Here is a 25,557-nt window from a genome sequence, read left to right as displayed (position 1 = left end):
CCTATTAAAAATTTTTACTGCTTCAGAGTTATTCTGTGTATCTGTTGATTTTTATTATTTTAATAGTTTAAATATCGGGATAGTAGATTGGGCTGAACACATTGATTTCAGAATACATTTTAGAAGCTTGTGTTTTTAGTGAATCCCAGTTTAAGGGTTATTGCTTTCAAAAAGAAGAAATTTGGTTAATTGTCGCATCTGGCTAGTTGGAGTTAGAGAAATGAGGTTTCTTGTATATACAGAGTCTTTTATTTAGTATGCAAGGTGGGGAAAAATCCTAATTATTTCATAACAATACTGTGTGAACAACCTGATACCAAAGCTCTGAAAAAGAAACCAGGCCTAGGAGATGAGGAATCTAGGGAGGATTTTTTCTTTTTTTTTTTTTAATATTTATTTATTTATTTGGTTGTGCCAGGTCTTAGTTGCAGCATGTGGGCTCCTTAGTTGCCTCATGCATGTGGTTTCTGACCAGGGATCAAACCCGGGCTCCCTGCATTGGGAGCGCAGAGTCTTAACCACTGCGCCACCAGGGAAGTCCCCTTGGGAGGATTTTTAAGTTGAGGATGTTTTAGATTCTAAAGTAGTAGTAAGTTGTGGCTAATAGGATGAAAGTAATCATTAACCCTCTTAAAAGATCTGAAGTAATATTACTGCCCTTGAGAAAAGTGAGCATTGCAAACTGATATTACTCAGCCTACCTTTTGTGTCAGCCTAAGCAAGAAGAGATTTTTCTCTTTTTCTGTAGTACCTGCCTATTTTTAACATATTGAGTTTCACATAATTTCAAAAATGTCTATAAAATACACCTTTCTGGCCCTGAATTAGTGAGTGTGCATATTTGTCTTTACTTTGAAATCTCATAATTGGGCCCTAGGTTGCAGAGTGATTTTAAAACTTAGGGAAGCCACTACATCCCCAAACATTTTTTTTTATAAGAATGGGAGAAAAGTGTAAAATTTCAATGTAAATTACCTTGCTGTTAGCATGAGAATTCATAAAAATAATCTCAGTGTTTTCTTTCAAATGTAATGATAGAGGATAGATATTATAAAGCCAAAGGAACTAAAAAGGGACACTTTGAGAAAATGGCGTGTTTGTATATATCTAAATATATATTCACTAACATGTTTTGTCAGAGATCAAAACTGAGGAAGAAATTTGACTTTCTGGTGGTTTGTGGAGAGAGTTGATCAGAGATTGCTTCTTGGCTAAGTTGCTGTCTGCATAGGCTGTTAACAATTGTTTCTCTGGCAGCAGATCTTGTTCATCAGGATTGCATCATTTCTGGGAGAATGGCCAAGGTCCACAGCCACAGTACAAAGACTGTCTGAAGCATATGAGGCCTGTTCTTTTTCTGAAGCGGCACTCCTCTTCCTGCCAGTCCTCTTCACAGGATTACTGAAGCAGACTTGTTCTGAATTTCTTTCATCGGATTGGCTGTTTATTGGACTCTTGTCTCCCAGCTGCTTCCGGCTCACCTGGCTGATGCAATTTCTTTTTCTGAAATCTCTGTTGGAGTTGTTCTTAAAACACTTTTTGTCTGTTTTCTCTGAGAGTGACCTGACAGATCACATGGGTCTTGTGCTTTCAGCAAGTCATATAGAGAAGAGACTGTCAGAATGGCAGATACAGAGACTATTGACCATTTCTGAATTCAATTAAAAAGACTGGGGTAATTATGAACTATTTCTGGCACGTTCTTAAAAGCCTTTTCCTTAGAAACTATATGTAAATGGTGACTTCTCAAAAGAGTACTCAGTACTGGGAGTCAAGCTGGTTCTGCTTCTGAGTCCAAGAACTTAACTACAGTTCCTGGGGGGTCTGATGGATTGTAGTTAAACTGAAATGAAATTGAAATTCCGATGCATTCATTTTCCCCCTACTGTATACTCATGTACTTATTTTTCTCTTTTTACTCCTGTCCTTTTTTCTTTCTTATTTGTTGTTGCTAAAGGAGTCTGTATCTTCCTTGGTGTAATTTTTTTCTTCCTTCCAATTACTGTTACCTTCATACCTTTTATTTTTACAGTTCTGAGTATGCTCTTTTAAAATTGTTTCTAAAGAATAGTTTATTTTCCAATTTTTAATAAAAAGTTAGAAATCCATAAGATATCAACATAAAGAACATTTACTCTCTACTGCTTGGTAACTGGAATCTCACACACAGCTCTTTTCACATATATGATATCACATTTCAGATGTTGAAACTCCTTTCTGGCTAATGTTAAATTTGACTCCCCCCCCCCCCCAAGTCCTATGTCATCACCTATTTTCCTTTTCTTTTTGGAGTGTAAGAAAGCTAATTAAACCTCTTGTTTTCTACATGCTTTCCATTGTGTAGTTGACCACAAATGGATTCCCTCTTGTCACTCTTTCTATAGTAGGACAAGAGGGTAGGGGGAAGAAAGGACTAATATGAACTCTAATAGATCATGGTAGGTTCCTGTCTGACTGGAGAATAAATTTGACATTTGATTAAAGAAAAGCCTCCGAATTTAAGAATGGGTCAGAGGAAGAGAAAAGCACCTCCTAGGAGAGAGAAAAAGAAGGAATCCTTTGGGAAATGGGAGAGAATTCTGATTTGAAGGAAAGAAAAGGATTACCCAGAGACAATATATATCACTTCTTAACTCAAATAGACAACTGCCTTTTCTACCCTTTATTTAGGTTCTGGCTTTACAGGAAAATAAGATAACAAGGTTAAAGGACAAAGATACCGTACTAAATGGAACAATTACCGTTAAAATATTATTTCTGTAGAATTCTATTCCATGTGTCCATCTATGTTATTTCTTTCTATACTAATTTGCTTCTCAACTTTTTCTAGGTCTTCAGAACTACTGGCAGATAATTTTGGGGGACTTCATATTCAGAGGTCTATAAAAAGGTGACTGAGCCAAGTAATTTCTTTTAATTTGTTTTAATTTTTGTACTTCAATGAATGCTAAAAACTATAATTTTGATATGAGTGATTATAATTTATTCAGCAAATATTCTCAAATACCCTCTATGTGCCAGGTGCTGTTGTAGGCTGTGGAACTACAACAGAGGATAAAACACAAAAATCCTTGTCCTCATTGAGTTTTTACTTTGGTAGGAAGAGAGAGAGACAAATTAACAAGTAAAAGATACTTTGAAACTGTTCCACCTAGAGATTTTAATTCTTATCAGTTCTTTCTAGGACATATCTCCAACTATGTGATAAATTAGTAACTGCTGTAACTACTAAGTTTGGTAAACTATAGTAGAAGCCTATTGTCTTGACTTATAAAACCAGGGTAATTATAGTAAAATACTGCATACAGATGATCTGTTAGAAGTTCTTTAGTTAACATTTTAATAGCTACATTTTGCATGTTATTTAGGAAAGGAACTAGTCTTGGGGTTATATGAGAAATTAGGTTTTGTTATCTTTTTTTTTTAATTAAAAACACCCAATATTATAAGAGTATTATTTGGAACAGGATAACCAAGCTAATCCAAAATGCCTTCATCAGAAGAGTGGAAGGGGTCATGTAAAATTACACAAAGGGAAAATGGAAGAATTCATGAAAGTAATTAACTACTTAATCTTTCTTAAAGTTATTTTTCAACTATGCAAATTAGCTGGGTTGGGATTTCATTAAGGAATGTATTAACCACTTATTCATTTATTAAGGAGATATTATCTGAAGTGATTTTTCCATCTTTTCCTTTTAATATATCTTTTTTGGACTCAGAAAAATAGCCACTGTCAGCTTATTTTTGTAAGTTTTCTTTTATCTAGACACCTATATTTTTTTATGGGCATATAACAGTAATGGCTATGACAGAGGATTTTTTAATGGTGTTGAGTAATTGGCAGGGAGGGGTTCTTTACTGAAATATAACACATGATTCAGATTCTTGTATTGGTCAGCGTAGTAGTATGCTCATTATTAGACTCTGTTCTGGTTATTTAGCCAAGTAGCCTCTGGGCTCTGTGTGTGTGTGTGCGTCTGTGTGTGTGTGTGAGAAGTATGCAGTGATACCAAATAGAGAAAAAGTTGTAACCAACAGTCCCCAATGTTTAAAAATGCCCTTTTGGGCTTATTTGATAAGTATTCTCTCTTCTGTTACTTGTAGATTTTATTTCAATTTCCCAGAGGATTAGAGAATGTACTGCTCTCCTCTGTTTGGTTATATTGTTAGGGAAAGGAAACATTTATGTGTAAAATAGGCCCAAAGGCAGAAAGTTGTATTAGTCACTTTTGTTTTATGAGCTGTAAGGAAGCAATAGATAGGAAGATTTGCCCTTTTCATTTCAGTCTCAAGTCCAACATGTCACCTCAAGTTGAGTGGGAACGGGTATATTGCCACACCCGGATTTGGAGAGCCCTAGGTCCATTAGTGAGATCCAGCTCTTTCAAAGTGTAGGTGCCAGGGAGGACTGCTTAGTTTATAGCTGTTCTGGCATTGTAAAATAATGATACAGAAGAGTATTATCTTTACGTGTTCTTAAAAATCTTGTCCTGATTCACTGTTCACTATTGGTTTTCTTTTCCATGTTAATTTGCTTCATATTTCAAAATAAGAGTCAAGCATCTGAGATCATCTACCATTTTAAAATTTGCATTGATCCCCTGTATTGACTCAATTAATATGGTATACTTGTCATTTGATTTAATTTTTTTAGTATAAATAACCATTTTCTACTGTCTTATTTGTCTTATCATGAATCAGTATATCATTCATGACTTCTTTTTGTATTTTTTTTGCAAAAATCTTTATTAACCTGGGCCTTAACAGTCACATTGACTTTCTTTCCTCCCACATAAAATGCTTTGTGTTCCATTCTTTTAATGGTTTTTTTTTTACAGAACTATAAAATCACTAATGTAAAATCAAAGTACACTTTTTCCCTTTGCACCATACCTCCAAATCTCTTAATCTACTTTTGTTTCTTTACACTACCAAGTTTGTTTCTTTCTGTTCCCAAACTCCACTGGCTGTGGTCACCAACTCAAGGTATCCTCACTGCTTTTCCATGCAAAATTTTCTAATTTTTATCATGAAACTGTACACTTTTTGGTTTATGTTTTTATTCATACCTAGCAGTAGATATTATCTCACAGATATCGTTACTAATTACATCTTCTCCCAAAATTATAGTTATTAAAAAGGTTTAAAAGAAGGAAAAGAGTATTCCATGACAAAAGAAGACAATAACAAACAGCTATTCAGTCAAATATAAACAAATTGATTTCTTTTATCATCATATTTAATTTGGAAGGAATAACATTAAACTATAACTTTAAACTAGTAAATTCTTTTAACTATTCTCTGTCTTGTTAGTTAGGTCCTAGGGTGTCAGAAATTTTTGTTTGATAAGCAGTTGTGGAATGGGAGAAATGTGCTCATTGGTGAGCAGACTGTTACTTTCCCTTTATCTGAAAAGAAAAAAATTAAAATAGAAATGAAAAGTGAGCATAACTTTTGCTACCTCACTTTGTGGAACATTAATGTAGAACATAGTAAACACAAGACAGTGTTGATCCCTTGTATTTGTTTTATATTTATCCCTTAAAGCTTTGTTCAAAAAATAGAAAGATATTCAGTAGTATTTGTAATACATTCAAAGAACTGTCTGGTTACTAGATGTTTTCGTTTTCTGTTCTAGGATTCCTCATGTCCATAACATGTTGGTTGAGGCTCTGCAGCTCACCCCCACTCTCAGAGTGGCCAGTCTCTGATAATTGGACCCCGTGATTTCCACTCTCTGCTGTGTTGGACGTCATGAGCATTGCAATCCCTCTGGGAGTCACCACACCAGATACATCCTACTCAGATATGGCTGCTGGATCAGAGTAAGTGCTGCTTCCTAGGTAGCAGATACATTACCAGTTTGTGTGGAGACATTTCTTGTGGGCATCTAATAATAAATACGTGGTATTTTCTAAACCCAAGCCTAGCCCATTGTAAATGACATTAGACCTTTCCCTTTCCCCATAGAAACTGGAGGAAAAAAAGAATTAGAAGCGGGAGGAAAAGAATTTGGTGGGGCGGGACTTCTGAGTAAATAATTAATAGAATTAAAAATTTAAGGTAGTGATTATGTTTTCATTTGTTTTGATGGGTGAGGAAGATTGAAATAAGTAAGTGTCACTACCTGCTTCTGTAGAGTTAATGATTACCTGATGAATGAAGGATAAGGAGGAGTTCTCTCCAACTGATTTTCCTTGAAGGCCTCTTCCTATGTACTTCTCATTGTTCTAGAGTAAAGGGGCTGCAGCTATATGGGCAGGTTACTTAGACATTCTGATATTTGGGATAGAAAATGTGGAAATTAGTATCATCTGTTTTTATAATATTCATTGCCTAGAAAGAGGACCTTCAAAATCAGTGGTACCAAACTTTTTTTTCAGCTAAGAGCAGCTTTAGGAATTCAGAATTTGTCGAAAAGTCCAATCCCTAAAATAGACTCCCAATTCTTGAAGAATTTAAATGCCAAATGGCAGTGAAGGTAGGCCTTCATTATAAAACTTTATATTCACAGTTTAAAAATTTTTAGTCTTTTGTATCCCTTCTCTTTTAAGTTGTCCAAGATTCCCCCTGCTCACAGATTCCCCCTCTTGTCCTTTTACCTCCCTTGTACCCAATCTTCCTTGCTTACAGAAAGGAAGTGGAAGCCCCCTACCTTTCAAGACGAAGTGGCACTACACCAGGATGTGAAAGTCCAGCGAAAGAGACCCAAGGGGCCTAGGGGGCAGCACACCCCCAGAAGCCAAGTCTATTCCAGGCAGTACCAGGGATTAGGGTCTGGGCTGGAAAAATCCTGGTGTTTTGAATATGTTCAGGTCCAGTTCAGACTCTTGATCCCACAGCCACTTCTTGAGTGAGGTGGGTGTTGCTCTAATTCCCCTGTTTCTCTTGCCATTCTCACAGTCCCTGGGGATTCCTTCCCCTTCAGCAAAGTAAAGAAACTGTACCAGAACTCTGGGTTCAACTGCATCCCTGATAATAGTGGTTTTCTTCCTTAAGACTGAGAATATTAGTAAAGAGCATGTATGTTTCTTCACAAAGCCACCTAGGATAATTTAACTGTTTCATGACTTCCTTAAAGAGGAAGACTTAAAATGAAGCTACCCTAAGAAGCAGTGTATTATATTCTGGGGTCGTGTAGAATTGAAAGCAGTTTCTGGCCTTATTCCCATATAAAAAGGAAGATGGAGGGTCGGGGGGTAGGGAAGGGTGGATTGTGTTACTTCCAGGGCCTTTTTTCCTGTTTTGTTTTTGTTTTTTTGCATGCCACAGAGATTTAGTTATGCCAGTAGCCGAGACTACCAATTTTACAACTATTTCCCAAATAGAGTACTTAAAAATCTTCCTGCATTAATAGGTAATTGTATAGTGTTAATGAATTTGTATAAAGTCAACCAGTAGCCTCCTATATGGATTGACTGACAGACTGTATATGTAAACAACATTAACATTTGTCAGAAATTTCAACAAAAAGATTAACTCAACGAGTTTGGGGTTAGTAGCTAAGGAAAGACCTAAAGCTATTATTCTTAAAACAGGGATTTTTCCCAGAGTACAGAGCTGACTGCCCATAAATGTTGCTAGGGAGTCCAGAAGTAATTGCAGAATCAAAAAATACTTCTGGCCTAAAAATTTGACTGCAGTGTTTCTATTTCCTGAAACATTTTCATCCATAATCTCCAGACAGATTTCTGATACTGTGGTCTTAGCTAATGACACAGTTTTTCGTTTAGTATTCCTATAAAGCAAGAGAATGTCAACAATTAGCTTATATACCGCTCTGTTAAATTATTGATGATATTTGTTAATGCTTCACTATGCATATGTCACTGTCATGCATATTCCACTGTTCTGGGCACTCTAAGAATAAACCTGGTATTAAGGACAACATCCTCAACTAAATAAAAGATCTAGACCTTACCTTATGGGATTTTAAATCTGATGGCAATGGTATGCATTATGTTTTGCTTTTGTTTTTTTTTTGTATATTTGTAGGAAAACCTCTAGATGTAACAGTAGAAGCAAAGACTTTTCTGAATTTACAATCGTGCCATAAATGAATTAAAGACATTTTCTAAGAGGTAGTGTTATAACAGCAGGTTGCATATTATACTTGGAACACAGTTGATGGAGTATATCTTTTGTAAGCATGGCTTCTGTGTATGTGCCTAGCGGTCGGTCATAGAAGTTCAAACATAGGGGAAGAAAGGCTATCATTACATTTGCATAAAATAATTCGCCAATAAAGAGATGCAATCCTAACACTCCAAAATTTTTATCGATATTTTAAAATATAGATAAGAGCTGATATATGTTTCTGTATGTCAGGGAGTATCCTAGGAAATCCTGTAGTTACCTGTCAGCATGTAACTATGTATTTAATCAATAACCAGTATGGAAATTGCAAAGTTTCCTCATCAAAAGATGTGAGCTTAAATTTTAGTATTTGGCACGCATAGCAATATATTAAATGCTATGCTTGACTACAAAGTATTGTGCAGTGGGATGGCCTTTTAACCTACACAATATACATTTTATTTTTATTCCCTAGACTTGCACATGAAGTGCATATGTTCATATTTACCCAGTTTGGAGATGGGTAAGATACAACCGGCATAGCTCCATCTCCATGGCCATCTTTTGTTTCATGCCACTTTCCTTTTTCCCGTCCAAAAAAAACAAATTCCATTTCTAATAAACAGCTATCATGTTTCACCCCATGTGTTCAGTGGTACAAAATCTCTTGCATAAAATATGTACAGCTCTTTGAAATACTTGTTTATCTAGTAAATTAACAATGTTGTGTAAAGTTATTACTTTCTCTTAACCTGTCCATCATAGAAACTACATTCTACCTTCATTTTATTAATGCTTGTTTGCCTTTGGTTTATTTAAGAAACCCCACCTGTTTCCTAATACTCAGAGCTGATTGCCTCTCAGTGAGCCACGTTCAGATCATCTATTTCTCGAGAATACTGACCTGCATTCTTGATGTATTCCCCTACCCCCGCCCAGTTCCCATCTTGCAGACACTCTTAAGTAATAAAATGCATGCACTTCACTAACAGAGAATACTTTCCTGTGTCTAAAGTTCTTCACCTAGAAATTACCTTTGCTGTTATTTATAAGATCCCTTCTTACAGTTTTGGAGCATATAACTGGGTGAGTTGGATACATATCTCAGAATTTTCTTTTATCCCTCACTTCTCAGCTGACATTGCATCACATTGAACTGCACACTTGATTCCTGCCAAGTCCTATATTATGTGTATTTCCAAGCAGGAAAAATGTACATTACTTGAAGCAAACAATATTCATTATTTGATTCCCTAAAAGACCCTTTGATCCACCACTAAGGCTGAGTGATGTGTGTCTTTGGAGTTTTTGATTTGTGAACCTGAGTACTGGTTAATTTAAATGACGGATAACCCATTATTCAGTTCTGCAAATCATACAATTGCATTCATTAATTATCTTTCAAAATTCTCCAAAACCTAACCAGGTACCTAAGTAATCAGAGTTAAAGTTCTTTTTGCCCAAAAACGTGAATTTTGTCCTTAGCCACCTATGCCTTTTTGTTATCAAGTAAGGGCTTACATTAAATTTCTGAATTTGAACAGATTTATTTTATTTTAATAAATTGTGCTTGAACAGTTTACTTGCCACTCAGTGAGGGTGCAAAAAAATATTCAACCAAGCTTCTCACTAAGCCTGGTTACTTAAGATCTTATGTAATTTTCTTTAAAAGAAGAAAGTTATCCTGGTCTCCAAACCAATTAGGCATAGTGGAAAGAGCACAGACTTTGGAGTCAGACATTGTTGCAAATCCTGGCTCTGTCAGTGAGTAACCTTGGTGAAGTCATATAATCTCACCATCTCAACTTCATGTTCTGTAAAGATGGGGTGCTGTTTATTATGTTTAGTAGTGGCAGAGTAAATGAATTAATACATATAAAGCACCTTGCAAGTAATGGGCAATTCAAAATAGTAGCCAATACTACTGTTGTTATTTGTCGTTAGACTAAACTTCTGAGTACAGTTTTGAATAGTTTGAAGTTCTATGGTATTATCATGCAGCTATTAAATAATTGTGTCCTTGATATGCTTGCATGTCATTGGTAGATGAGCAATTATTACTCTAATATTTGGAAGGTGTTTGGGGGTTCATCAAGATGAGAGGTATGATAAATATAAGATGCCATTGTTTTTACCTGTACTTTCTTCAGGGTATCCTGTCTTGGTAGTGAATGGAAGAGGGCCTGGTCCCTGGGGCAGTGCAGAAGGCACTTTCATCATCTCACTCACTGCAAATGTCATGTGAGGTTTCATGGAAGTATTAAGAGATCCAATTAAGAAGAATAGTTCTGAGTCTAAACCAGCCCAGAGTGGCTTCTCTAGGGGAAACTCCCTGCTCAGCTGGTACGTTTGTGTTTGTCATTAGGGACACCTTGCATCCCAGGTGCCTGCTTTGAGACATCTGCCTGTACTGGCTTCATGTTACACACAAATCCACATTTAATGACACTCCTACTGTTATAGGCTTAGTTATGTTAATCAGATTGTTTCACTGAGTTCTTTCTCTTATTCTAGTGGCTGGTGGTTGTGGAAAGAGGAGGGGTTAGAATGGGAAGTTAAGTCTTAGTTTAAGGGAAGATTAGGTGTTATGCTATCATGCGTTGCTTTTCGCCTTTGTGCAGCCCTGAATCTGTGGAGGCTAGTCCAGCAGTTAATGAGAAGAGCGTGTATTCCACTCATAATTATGGGACCACTCAGAGACATGGGTGTCGAGGACTGCCTTATGCTGTGAGTATGCATTTGTTTCTCTCCAGAGCAGTGATCTTCCTGGAGTGTAATCCATTCTTATACATTGTGACTTTCTTGAAATGTTTATATGCAGCATGACGAAGTTGCCCCTTTTGCACTTCCCTGCCTCCAGCGGACGTCTAGCCCTGCATCATTGTTCTTGTTTTTATGTCCCAGTTGACCTTGGCATTTTGTTTTATCACTTTCCTGGTTGAAGCCAAAAAACGAAGGGTACTACTTTCTTCTTTCTTTCCATATGTACCATACTTTAGGGGAGAGAGGGGCCAGTGTTTGGACACTGTTGATTTAAAAAATCTTATTTTCAGGATCATAATTACGGAGCCCCTCCTCCTCCGACACCTCCTGCTTCTCCCCCTGTCCAGACGATCATCCCCCGTTCTGACCTGAATGGCCTGCCGTCGCCCGTAGAGGAACGCTGTGGAGACAGCCCGAACTCTGAAGGAGAGACTGTTCCTACCTGGTGTCCTTGTGGTCTTTCTCAGGATGGCTTTCTTCTCAACTGTGACAAGTGCAGGTAAGATCGTGTTCCATCTAAATCCAGCCCTGGGTTGCTGGGATTAGGGTTTCTTATTAGTAGGGAAAAGCTCAAAGTATTCTTTCTTGTGTTTGTTAATGTAGATGATTCCTTAGTGCTCCTTGGCTCGAATTCTCTGCACTAGGTGAGAATTGCTGACAACAAGGAATGAGAGATTGATGTTAAAGCTATTGAATTTGATATGAAATTTAATGTCCTGGAAACATTTGGTAGGTGGGAGGAAGGGGGTAGTATATGCAGAGATACTTCTCCCATGTGTGTGATGATGCACTGCATGCTGTTGGAAGGACTACTTTAAGTTTATTTTCCCTCTTTAGGGGAATGAGCAGGGGGAAGGTTATTAGACTTCATCGGCGGAAGCAGGACAACATATCAGGTGAGCCAAAGATGGGTTAGGACCATATTTTGACATATACTATCTTGTGGTTTTAATATTCATCCCAAGAACCTTGTAAGTTCCCATGGTCCCCAGCTCTTTTCATGGACAGTGATTGAAGTCCTCTCAAGACCATTGTAATTCTATTGTTGTGAATTAATTGTATCCAGAGTCAACAATTTTAGCCCTATAGTAATCAAAATATTCCTTGTGAGCACGCACATGCACGCACATGCGTGTGCGCACATGCGCGCGTGCACACACACATCCTTTTCTATGTTACATATACATTGAGGCAGTGGAGCTTGGGGACTGAATTCAAGGGTAGAAATACATGATATAGAACAGGGTTTGTATGCTTAATGCCAGTGATACAGAAAGAACCTTGTTTCTATATGGAATGTAGGTATATGTTCTACAGATAATAGAGTTAATAGTAGAAGTAATAACTTACTGGGTATGGGCTAGAGCTAAAGAAATAAGCTGCTTTTAATGTATTTATGAGGCTTTTTGTACAACGTGAACTATGAAATAACCTTTTTTCAGGTGGGGATAGCAGTGCAACAGAAAGCTGGGATGAGGAGCTTTCTCCTTCCACTGTGTTGTATACAGCAACACAGCACACACCTACAAGCATCACCTTAACTGTTAGAAGAACCAAACCCAAGAAGCGGAAAAAGAGTCCAGAAAAGGGTCGTGCAGCACCAAAGACGAAGAAAATCAAGGTATGAAGGGTAAAACTATCTCAAATAGAAATGTGTCTGAAATGGCCCAAATTTTGGATGAAGAATGCACCAGAATTCTTTTAAGAAATTTGATCCAGATGTTTGAAGGGCCACTTTTGCTCTGCTTGCACAAATCAGCTAACTTGTATTATGAACATGTAGATCAACCTCTCTTATGCCATTCCATATCATCACAACTGGCACAGAGTTTCTTTTGCTCCAGCCCCCATCCCAGGTATGAAATCCCAGCCCCACCTGGCACAAGCCCATGTGTGCTGCAGCCTCCAGTCTAAGCTTCCACTGTCCTTACAGTAGTAGTTCCCACCTCCTCAACCCCAAAACCCAGTCTGAAATTCTTGTCCTGGTACATGCCCACTTCATGTCGTTGGTTGATTGTTTTTCCCTTGTTACAAAAAATTCAGGCAACATCTCTTGAATGGTCTAGGCTTCCTCAGTGTTGTGGTCACTTTCCTGTATTCTCAACTAAAAAGTCTCCAGAAGAAATCTCTTCTGTTTTGTGTTCTTTCTTCCCCATCACGGCAACTTTGTTGCTCCTAGGTGACTTGCCCACCCCTTGTTAAGGGGATTGGTCTTTGTTTCCTTCTTAATTTCAAAACTGGTAAATCTGCAGCCTTACTTAACATTTTTATTTACTTTTTCTTTTAGTGTCAGGGGTGCATATAGGATTTAAGTGATGCATGCTCTTCCATGTTTATTACCTAATTCTGCAATGGAAAGTATTGGAATTAGCCTCAGAGTTCACTGGCCATGTGCTACCCCTATTCTTGATAATAGTGTGGGGAATTCCATTGTATTTGTTACCTAGGGTAAAGGGGACAGACTAGAACACTAGTTCTTGCCTTAGTTTTAGTCTCAGATAGGTATAACTGTCATTCTTGGTACCAAGTTTTGTTTTGTTCTACTTGTTTTCCTCTTTGGGATAGGCATTTCGAGAGGGATCCCGGAAGTCCTTGCGGATGAAGGTAAGGGGTATTCTTCCCTGATGCTGTGTTTTACTTCACTGTGATCTTGCATTTTGGTCAGCTTCTTTCCTGACACTGATGGTCTGGGAATCTTGGACCCTGCTTTTCGTTAGTTTGTAATTGTTGCCATTCAGTTTTCATAGAGCCTTTCTCCAAAGTAGATTTTCTTGGCCGTTTTCTGAAATATTTTCCGTTTCTGTAATTAGCCTTCCTTTATTGGTTTTTCATTAGCTGCTTCTCTCGGGGTGGGGGTAAGTGACATTTTGCTAAACAAAATGAGGCTGATGTTTTCCATCATTGTGATTGGCCTCCACCTCAGGAGTGAGGATTTTCTGGTGATAGAGGATCTCTTGTGCACCCGCCCTAGCACCATGTAGGCTTTAATCACCAGTTGGAAGGATAAATTTCATCAGTAGGAAGGTAGTAGTTTTGATAAGAATTATTCTTACTGGAATTACTTACTTTTGAGCTGTTTTCTTCTGGCATATCTGTTTGGTACAGAAGGCTCGGGTGATGCTAGTGTGTGCTTCTTTTCTTCAATTATCAAATAAAAGAGCTTATGAGGCATGATTTCGGGTAGTGGTTGGAGAATAGAGAAATTATGTACAATGGTTTAAAGGGACTTTCAGTTACTAGGTGATAAGGAAAGAGTTTGCCCAAAGGAGATTTGAATATACTGTCTGGTATCTTCCTTTACCTATGTGTGTATATAGAAGGACAGCATACCTCCCAAACCATTACTTAATGGCTTCAAAGCATTTAATTAGAATTAAGGTTGAGTTTAATTCCATAAGTATACTTACGCCTAAATGTGTAACTGATATAAAAGCAGGATCTTTCCTGATGACCGTTCTGTGGTAAACATTAAACTCTGTTAGTGAGCATAAGCTTTCTTAGGATTTATGCGCACGCGCACACACACACACACACACACACACATACATACACATATGGAACACCAATATGACTCATGTTAAAAAGATCTCAGGTAGCACTATTATATAAAATTAGAAGGCCTCACCTTGCATATAGCCATAAACAGATTTGTACGTATCTGTAAAAGATGGGAGAGGACTTAAGAGCCCAAGACCATCAGAATCCTGGGATGTCTTGGAACACAATTACCGTTTCTTTGTTAGATCTATCTCCTGCAAGGAGACAATTGCTTAGAAGGAGACCTTCAGTAGATTTAAGGGGCAGACGTAGCCCCTGATCCCAGATGTTAAGCCCTTTTCTCTTTTATCAGCTAACTAGTGTAACTTGCTTCCAGAGGTTTGAAACCTCTTTTGAAAGCAGTTGACTGGCTCTCCCAGAAAACTACATGTAAACCCCAAATATTGCTTGCAGTTTTGAGATGTTGACAGATAGCCCCATAAGCATGTTAAAATTTAGATAACTAAAAAGTACTGGGGCTTCCCTGGTGGCGCAGTGGTTAGGAATCCGCCTGCCAATGCAGGGGACACAGGTTTGAGCCCTGATTCAGGAAGATTCCACATGCTGCAGAGCAGCTAGGCCCATGCGCCACAGCTAATGAGCCTGCGCTCTAGAGCCCACGCACCTAGAGCCGGTGCTCCAAGACGTGAGAGGCCCGCATACGGCAATGAAGAGTAGCCCCCCCCCAAAAAAAAATAGTACTAGTTGGTTTATTTTGATTCTCATATCAGAATTCTAAATTGAGTTATAAATTCTGTACTCAGAATTAATTGTTAGTAAGAACTACACCGAACATCTGAGTGGGAACAGTACCGTAAGAATGAGAAGAACCTATCATTTGGCTTTTTAACCCCTAAGTTGAATTTCCCTACTGGAGACTGCTCTAAACCAGGGTTTCTCAACCTTGACACTGTTGACATTTGAACCAAATAATCTTTTGTAGGGATCAGGGATGTCTTTCGCATTACAGTCAGCCGTGTACCAGCATCCCTAGCATTTACCTACTGGGTGCCAATAACACACACACTCAGGTGTATTAATCAGAAATGACTTCAGGTATTACTAAATGTCTCCTTGGTGGCAAAATCCCCTCTGGTTGAGAACCACTGCTCTAAACCCACTGAGATGGGGTCTCCAGTACCTGGAAGAATGGGATAGCAGAGTAGACAGTTATATTAGTGAACAATGGCTAAAACTATGGCAAGGGCTTCCAGTATACATTGTTTAACAAGTCATAAGTTCAGTGATCACTACTGGGTGCTTAAACCTGGGAATACTATTTGGGCACCCCTAATCCCCAGTCTTATAAACACCCTTAAGCCTCAACTTTTGTACTTTTCTGTTGCTCAGCTGCTACTGACACCTCAAGCTGGTGATAGTCTGTTCTCGGTGTGTTAGCCTTAGGTGTTTGTTAGATCCCTTTGTTTATTGTTCATTCTTTTGGACTCTAGTGACAAATGTGGAAAACAGTGGTATTAACTTTTTCCTTTGATCTCCCTGTTCCTTGGGGGAAGGATGGTAGACAATAGTCAATCAAAACTTGTGACACAGAAGTGAAAGAAATTGTTATAATGGGTATAAATGTTTTCTCTGTCATTCGTGGAAACTATATTTAATTTTTTTCATACCTGTTTTTGCAAGTTTAGAGTCGACATGGATTTGTAGGTAGCTTTGGTACTATAGTGTCTTTTCCTTCTAGTTGTCACTAGTGTGACATCATCACACGTTTGTTTTGTTTTCTGACGACACCTTAAGTCCTGAACACCATGGAGGAGAACATGTATCAGAGTTCAGCTGTGTCTCTATAGCACCAGCACATATAAAACTGTTTAGGCTGATGTTGGTGAGATGTAATAGTCTTTCCTCAGTACTGTACTGTCATAGAGGGCAGCAGTTTTCCGAAAGAGGTATAGCACAGTATCTCTCAGCATTTCCTACACTGCCCCTACCCACGCCCCTCCACCCACCTCACCTCTTCAGAGGGTGGCTGTTTTAAAATGTCAAAGGTAGAGTGCTAGAAAGATATACTCCAAATGATAGCTTTTTCTATGGGAGGCAAGAGTATGAGTTACTTATTTGTTTATTTGGTTCACATGTATTTTTAGAATGAACATGTATTAATTGTATATTAAAAATAATAAGTCGCACAAAAACATTCTCCTGGATGCTAGTAAAACTACCAATTTGAGATGGCACACTGTTGTTTGATAAGTATTGAAATTTAAGCAATATGGATATTTTGAGGTGTCTGTATTGTTCATTTTTATGAAGATTTTCTTATGAACTTGATGTCATTCTTCTGATAAGTTTGATTTTTATGACTTAAAAATGGTCATAAAATGACAGTGATGGGACGGAATTGCAATCCAGATTAATTTCTCTCTTTATAAATGAGGAAGCTGAACCTCACAGCTCATTGGTAGTGAAACCATGATAGAAGCCAGATCCTGACTCCCAGGCCATTACTCTTATGCCACACCAACTGCCAAGTGAAAACTAATCTCTGGATATTCAGCCTGCCCCACCCCACCGACCCACCCCTGCCCTTTTATGGACTCTCCTGACCTACTTGACCTTTGTTCTCTACAGAATTCTCCTTCTGAAGCACAGAATTTAGATGAGAATACAACTGAGGGATGGGAAAATCGGATAAGACTATGGACTGATCAGTATGAAGAAGCCTTCACTAATCAGTACAGTGCAGATGTACAGAACGCCCTTGAACAACATCTACATTCTAGCAAAGAATTTGTGGGCAAACCTGCTATTTTAGACACTATTAATAAGACTGAATTGGCCTGTAATAATACAGTTATTGGTTCCCAAATGCAGGTAAGGATCAAAGGGTTAAAGACTCCCTAAGTAGTTGGGGTTTTTTTGTTTTTGTTTTTGTTTTTGTTTTTGTTTTGAGGTACGAGGGCCTCTCACTGCTGTGGCCTCTCCCGTTGCGGAGCACAGGCTCTGGACGCACAGGCTCAGTGGCCATGGCTCACGGACCCAGCCGCTCCGCGGCATGTGGGATCCTCCCAGACCGGGGCATGAACCCGTGTCCCCTGCATCGGCAGGCAGACTCTCAACCACTGCGCCACCAGAGAAGCCCTGTAGTTGAGATTTTAAGAACCCAGGAGAAGGACATATTTTGGAATTACTGTTTCTTTCAAATGGCCTTAGAATAACAAATTAGCCAGCTATTGAGCATCTTTAACTAAAAGCAAGTTACAGTAACTGGAAACTGTTCGGATACATGTTTTTAAACTACGTATCTTTATTAATTAAAAATAGATAAATTAGGATAGGAAATTTTATACAGCCGCAGTAGGAATTATTAAGATTAATAGAAACCTAAGCTCTTAAATTACACATAGAGCCACTAAAATTTTAATCATATATTTTTCTTAGATTTTTTTTTCTTGTCTTTGAGGATTGGGGGGGTGGCAGGTTCACTAGATGGAGCCTGTTTCCTAGAAATACTAAGGTTTTATCATATTTTAAAATGTCTGATCATCGAGCTAAGTAACATGTACAAATAAAACCTAAAAATATTGGTGCCTTTTCCTCAATTAAGAAATATTTTAAATGTCTGCTAAGCTGCTGTTGATATTATCTAATGTTAATACTCTGATTTTATTCAGCTACAGTTGGGAAGAGTCACTCGTGTTCAGAAGCACCGGAAGATCCTGAGGGCTGCAAGAGATTTGGCTTTGGACACTCTTATAATAGAGTATCGAGGCAAAGTCATGTTACGGCAGCAATTTGAGGTCAATGGACATTTCTTCAAAAAGTAAGATCATCATTCATTGAATAGTAAGGGCTAAAGTGGGCCTGGCTGAGCATATGGCTGTAAAAACCATCCTGGTTGATGGGATGCTCTTGGGGGAAAAGATTACAGCTCAGATAAGCTCATGCCTCTCTGCTATTTGTAGAGAAGTGCAAATAAACCTGCAAATTGTTTAACGTATAAAGTGGTGATGACTCCTTTCCAAGCGAAGCATTCCTTGCTTTGTGCTTATTCTTTAATCAGAAGCAGACAAGCATGTGATGTTTTCCAAGTGTAGGCGTTCCAAAGGACTACTGCTTCTTCTGTCAGCATATGCTTCATATTGAAATCATGGGGTGGCCTTTTTATTTGTATTGAGAATTACAGGAATTTTAATTATATCCCTAGACCATACCCCTTTGTGCTCTTCTACTCAAAATTCAATGGTGTAGAGATGTGTGTGGATGCACGTACTTTCGGTAATGATGCTCGGTTCATCAGAAGATCATGTACACCAAATGCAGAGGTAAGATTTCTGCAGCAATTTCTCTTTGAATGGAAGCACCAAAAGGACAAGTCAACTGAAGAAGCAGTCTGAAAACTTCACCCAGATTAAGGTCTGTAGATAATGGTTGTGATCTTTCATTGTAAGAGATGAAAGACAAAAGTAATGATGCATTCATTCTCACAGGATGGGGGCAAGGAATGGATTTTCTTTAGAGAAGGCAGAAATGGGAAAAAGCATGTTAGCATTTGCTAAAGAGAAAGAGGTAGACTGGATAAGAAGCCAATGAGGTTATATTAAAGAATTGCCCTATAAAAGATTTTATCGTTGGGCCAAAACGAAAGTGTGTGGTTGCAGTTTTTTAGATTTTAGCTAATAGGATTATGAGAGAGATTCTAGACATTTCTAAAGTCCAATATTTGGTGCATAATGAGTGCAACCACATCAAATGCAGCAAGAAAATCCACAGAGCTTTTCTTATAGACTTAAGGAATTTTAATTTTCTGGTGCAACTGAAAACAGCTTTAAGATATAGAGCAGGGGCTTCCTGGTGGCACAGTGGTTAAGAATCCGCCTGCCAAAGCAGGGGATACGGGTTCAAGCCCTGGTCTGGAAATATCCCACGTGTCGCGGAGCAACTAAGCCCGTGTGCCACAACTACTGAGCCTGTGCTCTAGAGCCCACAAGCTACAATTACTGAGCCCTTGTGCCACAACTACTGAAGCCTGTGTGCCTAGAGCCCGCGCTCTGCAACAAGAGAAGTCACTGCAGTGAAAGGCCCACGCACCGCAACAAAGAGTAGCCCCTACCTGCCACGACTAGAGAAAGCCCGCGCACAGAAACGAGGACCTAAGGCAGCCAAAAATAAATATAAATAAATAGATTTATTTAAAAAAAAAAAATGTAGAGCAGACGCTGATTGCTAACATCTCAAGATTTCATTTATCTCGAGATATAAATTTTTAATTACTATATGATAGTTTCAAATGAAATGATGGAGTTAAATGACAGACTACCATAACTCTAAGTGAGGAGATATCATTTTGGTAAAAGGTTTTTTCCCTCTTATGGAGAGTTCCTGGTCTTTTTGATAAATCATAACCATAAGCGTTGTTCACACAGGTGCGACACATGATTGCAGATGGGATGATTCACCTCTGTATCTATGCTGTGTCTGCCATCACCAAGGATGCTGAGGTCACCATAGCATTTGACTATGAGTACAGTAACTGGTAAGATTTCCACAACTTTTCCTAACATGAATTGCTTGTCTTACAGATTAAGCTATTCTGTTCAGTCTGCTTTTGTGCCTTGCCATTTGCTTCTTTTTTTTTTTTTTTTTTAAACCTAATCTTTCCATGAGTAATGCATTTTCTGCCTAGAAATTGTGGAGGGAAAGACAGACTGAGGGTGTTTTTTTAAGAGACACAGCTACATAGTGTGATACTGCTTACCAGTCTTCTAACCAAGGGTGTTTTGGCCTATGCCTCTATGTAGCAAACATAACAAAAAGTGTATGTATGAAACACTCGTAGAAATTGCAGTAGCATCTATTGTTATGCACACAGCACTTGTACCAGGGATCATATAGAATGAGAATTTAAAACTTTGCTCCATCCACTCAAGCCATGTAATGTAGCTGTATATGGCAATGCAGAAAAACTGATGGCAAGTCATAGGTGATTATGTGATGGGTTTTGTAAAATGGATGCTTTTCTCCCTTGGTCCGTTAAGGCAAACAGGGGTTATGTGGCAATTGATGCAAGAAGAAAAGGTATTAATAATAAGTAGGGAATCAGTATATAAAAGTGAGGACATGGTGAAGGTAGACACGATAAGTATGGCCACTGCAGAGTCTGTCACTGATTCACTAAATAGCGTAGACAGTTGGGAGAATTGAATTTAGTGGGGACTTCCTTTCCACTGACCATATATAGGGGAAGTGTTGGGGTTATATAGAGAAACACAGAATATTGAAAGTAGTTATAGGACTTTCTTAATGACTATTTACCTTGTTCAAAGATGAAACTAGAGGAAATAACTATACTAATATTTCAAGAGAATGAATGGATAATATAACTGATATTCAAGGGTACTGAAACAGGCACTTTTGGTTGTTTCTTTGGAGCAGTAATTATAAAGTGGACTGTGCATGTCACAAGGGGAACCGGAATTGCCCTATACAGAAAAGGAATCCCAGTGCTGCAGAACCGCCACTTCCACCTCCTCCAAGCCTACCCACCATCGGAGCAGAGACAAGACGTAGAAAAGCACGACGGAAAGAGCTAGAGATGGAGCAGCAGAATGAGGCTCCAGAAGAGGATAACAACCAGCAGCCAGAGCAAATTCCTGAGAAAGTAATTGTATCCAGTGACCATGAGGTAATCTCCCCTGGTCAGAGGTTGTTGCTTTGGTGTTGATCCTCTTCAGATGAAAAGGATCCCAGGTTGCCACATGTTGTTTTATGTAGGGAATCTATATTAACACTTAATAACCTTCATATCAAGGTGGGTGTGCTTTCATTCATTATCTTTTTATTATTTTTTACAATGTCAAGAACATCCGTTCAGGTACTTATCAGGTTTCAGTCCAGTGAATGAGATTTATCATCTGTGTTTACCATGTAACCCCACATGAGCAACACTACAAAGCACTAGAAATTGTTTCTAGAGAGTTTTAAGCTACCAGCAAAAAAACAGGGATTGATTTTTCTTAGAGCTTAAGAATACAGCTGAATATTTCCTCTGTCTTAAAGGGAATAGACAATCCAGAAGAAAAAGCAGAAGAAGAGAAAGAAGAGATTACAGATGACCAGGAAAACCCAGCTCATAGCAAGAGGGTGAGTACCTTCTAACGTCATTTTGTTCCTGCTGACTCACGTTACCTATAGCATGTAAACCCCTTATATCATCCTATTTCTTCAATAAGTTACTATGCCATGACCTCTAGGTCACAGTGTGGGCTTTTTCTATAAAGTAGATTTTATTATGATTTTTTACACAGGCACACACACGTAGTTCTCTAGTGACTATTCAGATGATGGTTTTAAGAGGTTTCTTACTAACTGTGTGATTTCCAAAAAACTGTCTTAATGGAACAAAATATCCTTAGGCTACTTACTCTAACTTAGGAATTTCCTAAGTTTGTGTGAATTTTGACATTTAAAAAACAAAACCTTCAGTCATATGGATTCAAAAATTCTGCTTTATGGCTGAAATCAGTCATGTTTATTTCTGTCCCTGAGAAGCTGTTTAAGAAAATCTGCTTGACTTTTTTTTTTTTGAACTCTGAAAATGTAGAGAAAAATTGGTTTTGATAGCTATTTTTCTTTTGTATTAAAAAGTTTCAAAATAGCTGACCCTTTTTGAAAAGCTTGGGTTTGACCTTGCCTTTCTTTACAACTCTTTGCAACATTTAAGATGAAACATTTTTAGTTTTTATCTTATGTTCTCAAAGATATATATATTATCTTATTAGTATTTTCTATAAATGTCTATCAATTTCTGTTAATAATACTTCTGAAAAGCTGTTCCCTTCTCCTGGTTGAGGCTTCCTTCTATGCTAATGTTATTTCTTTCTAGACCCGGGAAGATAGGAAGGTTGAAGCCATCATGCATGCTTTTGAAAACTTAGAGAAAAGAAAGAAGCGGCGGGATCAGACCTTGGAACAGAGCAACTCTGACATAGAGATTACTACCACCACCTCAGAGACTCCTGTGGGGGAGGAGACAAAAACTGAAGCCCATGAATCTGAAGTTAGCAACCCTGCTTCAAACATTGCCATCCCAAGCAACCCACAAAGTGTTGGAGTGAACACCCGGAGGTCTTCCCAAGCAGGGGTAAGATGAAAAGACTCCAGGTCTTAGTCAGTCTTTCTTTTGCTAATATCAGTTACCTATCTTTTGGAATGGTTAGTATCAGCATTTTCAGCTTTGCCTTATTTTGCAATAAATAAGGCTATTTTCAGTCAGCTGATTTGTGGGATTCAAGGAGACAGAATTTGAATGACTAGATACTCTCAGACTAGAATGGGACTTTCTACAATTTCTGCCAGATATTGTTAGTGGTTAGTTCTTAAAAATCATGTGGTTTCTCTTTGGCTCTCTGTGTAGCACTGTCATGTACCTGACCTTTCATAGGATTCTCAGAATTAATTCTTCGTTCCTTTTCCTACCTTAGCCATGGATTCTAAGCCTTAAGCTAAAACCTCAGTATCTGGGGAAGGAGACAAAGGAAGAATTACCTTCCCTGCTAAGAACCTAAAATTAGGTGGCTACTTTCAGCTGACTTTAGACCTATTTTATAAATACTTATTAGAAAAAGAAATAACTGAGACATCTTCCTGTAGCCTTTTTAGCTGATTTAAATGTATAAATTTTATAAGGATTACATTTGAAATTAATGTTTTTAAACGCTCACTTTTTTCACCAGTAAACATTCAGAATGCTTAAAGTGAATAGGAAACTGGATAGAATGTTTGCTGATAAGAAATTTCTGGTAAGCAGTTAACTTTGCTGTTGTTATAGGATGTTGCTGCCGAAAAACCAGTCCCCAAACCACCTCCAGCAAAGCCTTCTAGGCCCCGACCGAAGAGTCGAATTTCTCGGTACCGGACCAGTTCAGCCCAAAGACTAAAGCGTCAGAAGCAGGCCATTGCACAGCAGGCAGAGTTATCACAAGCTGCCTTGGAAGAGGGGGGAAATAACAGCTCAGTAACTCCTACTGAAGCTGGAAATGTAGACAGTTCAGGAGAAAACAGGCAATTAACAGGGTCTGACCCAACTGTGGTGTTAGTTACTGGATCCCATGTCAACCGTGCTGCATCTAAATACCCCAAAACCAAAAAGGTAAGTTACAAGTACATCTTCGTTAAGTGTAGTCTGCCAAAAGCTGTGGCTTAATAAAGTGAAAGGACCTGTAATCCCCAGGGGAAAAAATAATAATAATCTAAGAATTATTAGATTGAAAGTTTTAGATAAAATGCTTAGACACATAGGGCTGAGGTCATCCTGCTACCTCACTTTTGTTCCCATAATTTTTAGGCAGAGTTTAAATTGCAAAGCTGAAATCATTCCTTCCATAGTGCTCATGGAGAGGGTGAAAGAAGATACCCTTGTGCTCTGAATGTGCAATTCATACTCTCTGCAGCTGCTATATCTCCCTCTGTTTAGTTTCTAGATGAGGTTTGTGTTTGTGAGCTACACTGCTTCCTCTGGCTTTTGCATCTGCAGCATCAACTGATGGTCTCTTTTTTAACTTAGTATCTAGTTACAGAGTGGTTGAATGACAAAGCAGAGAAGCAAGAGTGCCCTGTTGAGTGCCCTTTACGTATCACCACGGACCCAACTGTACTGGCAACGACCCTGAACATGTTACCCGGTCTTATCCATTCCCCGTTAATTTGCACCACCCCCAAACACTACATTCGCTTTGGCTCACCCTTTATCCCTGAGAGGCGTCGAAGGCCGCTTCTGCCTGATGGCATGTTCAGCTCCTGTAAAAAGGTATGTCTGTGTTTACGCGGTTTTTTCTTTTAAGCTAGGATTCCAGTAGTGGTGACATATCTAACACGTTCTCTGGATAGCCACACTCTGCCCGTATGAGTTTATGAGTTAGTTGTTCAACCACAAATACTGACGCATCAAGAGTCAGTGAGACTAAGGTGGGATGTATACTAGATTTTTGGTGCTCAGTTTGTGAGTATTCACTGTTGTCTTTTCTGAGAGCCCTTGAGGTTACTGAGTTGAGAGCACATAGCAGTTGGTGACTGGGTAGGGAGGGGTGTTCTGTGTGTGCTCTTGTGATATTGGTTAACATGTCCATTTGTGATTATTGTGTGAGATTGGGCCCCAGGTACTCTAGAGCACTGTTGCACAAGTTGAAGAATGATTGAATTGTGTTTTGGATTAATTCAATCACTGTTATCATTTGACTGAGAGTAGAGGAAAAGTCCTGTTTACAATTGGCATAATTCCTGTTCCTTGATCAAATGACAAGTTGGACTGTTTATTCCCTAGTGATTATGGAACCCACTATAAAATTTTCTCTCTCTCTCTCTCTCTCTCTCTCTCTCTCTGCCTCTCTCTCGCTCTTCTCTAGTTATATATTGTTTTTGGATCTAGTGACAGTAGTGTTTGACGGTTGTTTGTTTTTGGAATGCTCTTTCTTAATTCCCAGAAGCCCTGCATATTTTCCAAAGGTGTCTCTCAAAAATAGATCACTCCCTCAGACCTATAATGTCATTTTCGTGTTTCTAGAAGTATAGGACACCCTTTCATTTGGTCTTCCTTTGAGGTAGAGTCTGTTCCCTGGAACACCCTTTTCTCTTATCCTCAGATCTGGATTCAGGCTGCCTTCCTCAGTGTCTGCCATTGCCCTCCTCCACTGGCATCACGTACATGAGGATGCTGCATATAGATTATTTGATGTGATGAAGTCTCCAACTCCAGGCAGGTCTTCCCTGACTCCTCCAAACTTAAAGCTTTTCTCTTTTCCCAAAGAGCAGATACTATTTCTTGGGGGGAGGGGGCATAAAAGATGAGCCAAAGTGGTTGGGATATGGAGGGGAGGAGGGCAACAGGGATCTGCACACAAAGGAAGGGTACTACCACTGAATGAGCAGCATACACTGAAGAAAGTCTTCCTAATCTTACCTAAGTGTTTGAGTCACTTACTGGTTCATTGAGGGGAAATCACCAAGTAGAACAACTCCTAAAGAGAAATTTGACCATGAGATCTTTGCCAGAAGTGTTTGTGGATGATGGACTAACATAACTTTCAGGTGTCAGAAATGAAAACAGTGACAACTTTCTTAAGAAGAAAATAAGACTAGAAATTTGCCTAAGTGATAAAGGAAAGTTGGGTCTCTGGGGGTCTTTTATTATACCAAGTTACTTATCCTGGATCTTAGAAATTA

At 38.6% G+C, this 25,557-nt stretch overlaps 1 protein-coding gene across 17 annotated transcripts in view; it reads left to right on the top strand.

The window, feature by feature from the left end:
* Positions 1-25,557, top strand: part of SETD5 (SET domain containing 5) — an 82,615-nt gene that overhangs the window by 32,593 nt on the left and 24,465 nt on the right. For 4 of the 17 annotated variants that reach the window (XM_082639183.1, XM_082639181.1, XM_082639191.1 and 1 more), the window contains 18 exons: positions 2,831-2,890; positions 5,642-5,828; positions 6,637-6,861; positions 10,230-10,422; positions 10,701-10,806; positions 11,133-11,341; positions 11,680-11,738; positions 12,285-12,463; positions 13,408-13,446; positions 16,969-17,211; positions 18,012-18,160; positions 18,545-18,662; positions 19,764-19,873; positions 20,770-21,022; positions 21,397-21,480; positions 22,223-22,480; positions 23,168-23,488; positions 23,903-24,145. In XM_082639183.1, coding sequence (XP_082495309.1) covers positions 10,331-10,422; positions 10,701-10,806; positions 11,133-11,341; positions 11,680-11,738; positions 12,285-12,463; positions 13,408-13,446; positions 16,969-17,211; positions 18,012-18,160; positions 18,545-18,662; positions 19,764-19,873; positions 20,770-21,022; positions 21,397-21,480; positions 22,223-22,480; positions 23,168-23,488; positions 23,903-24,145 — 2,463 coding nt within the window. In that variant the 5' untranslated portion in view covers positions 2,831-2,890; positions 5,642-5,828; positions 6,637-6,861; positions 10,230-10,330. Of the gene's footprint in view, positions 1-1,262; positions 1,676-2,830; positions 2,891-5,641; positions 5,829-6,636; positions 6,862-7,998; positions 8,085-10,229; positions 10,423-10,700; positions 10,807-11,132; positions 11,342-11,445; positions 11,487-11,679; positions 11,739-12,284; positions 12,464-13,407; positions 13,447-16,968; positions 17,212-18,011; positions 18,161-18,544; positions 18,663-19,763; positions 19,874-20,769; positions 21,023-21,396; positions 21,481-22,222; positions 22,481-23,167; positions 23,489-23,902; positions 24,146-25,557 lie in introns of those variants that run through there. The other 13 variants (XM_082639196.1, XM_082639185.1, XM_082639190.1 and 10 more) reach the window with 12 other exon arrangements.

This window comes from Mesoplodon mirus, assembly GCF_964341445.2.
Source record: "Mesoplodon mirus genome assembly, chromosome: 12".
Lineage (NCBI taxonomy): Eukaryota > Metazoa > Chordata > Mammalia > Artiodactyla > Ziphiidae > Mesoplodon > Mesoplodon mirus.
The sequence above is the reverse complement of the archived record's forward strand: the minus strand, read 5'-3'. Positions and strand labels throughout refer to the sequence as shown.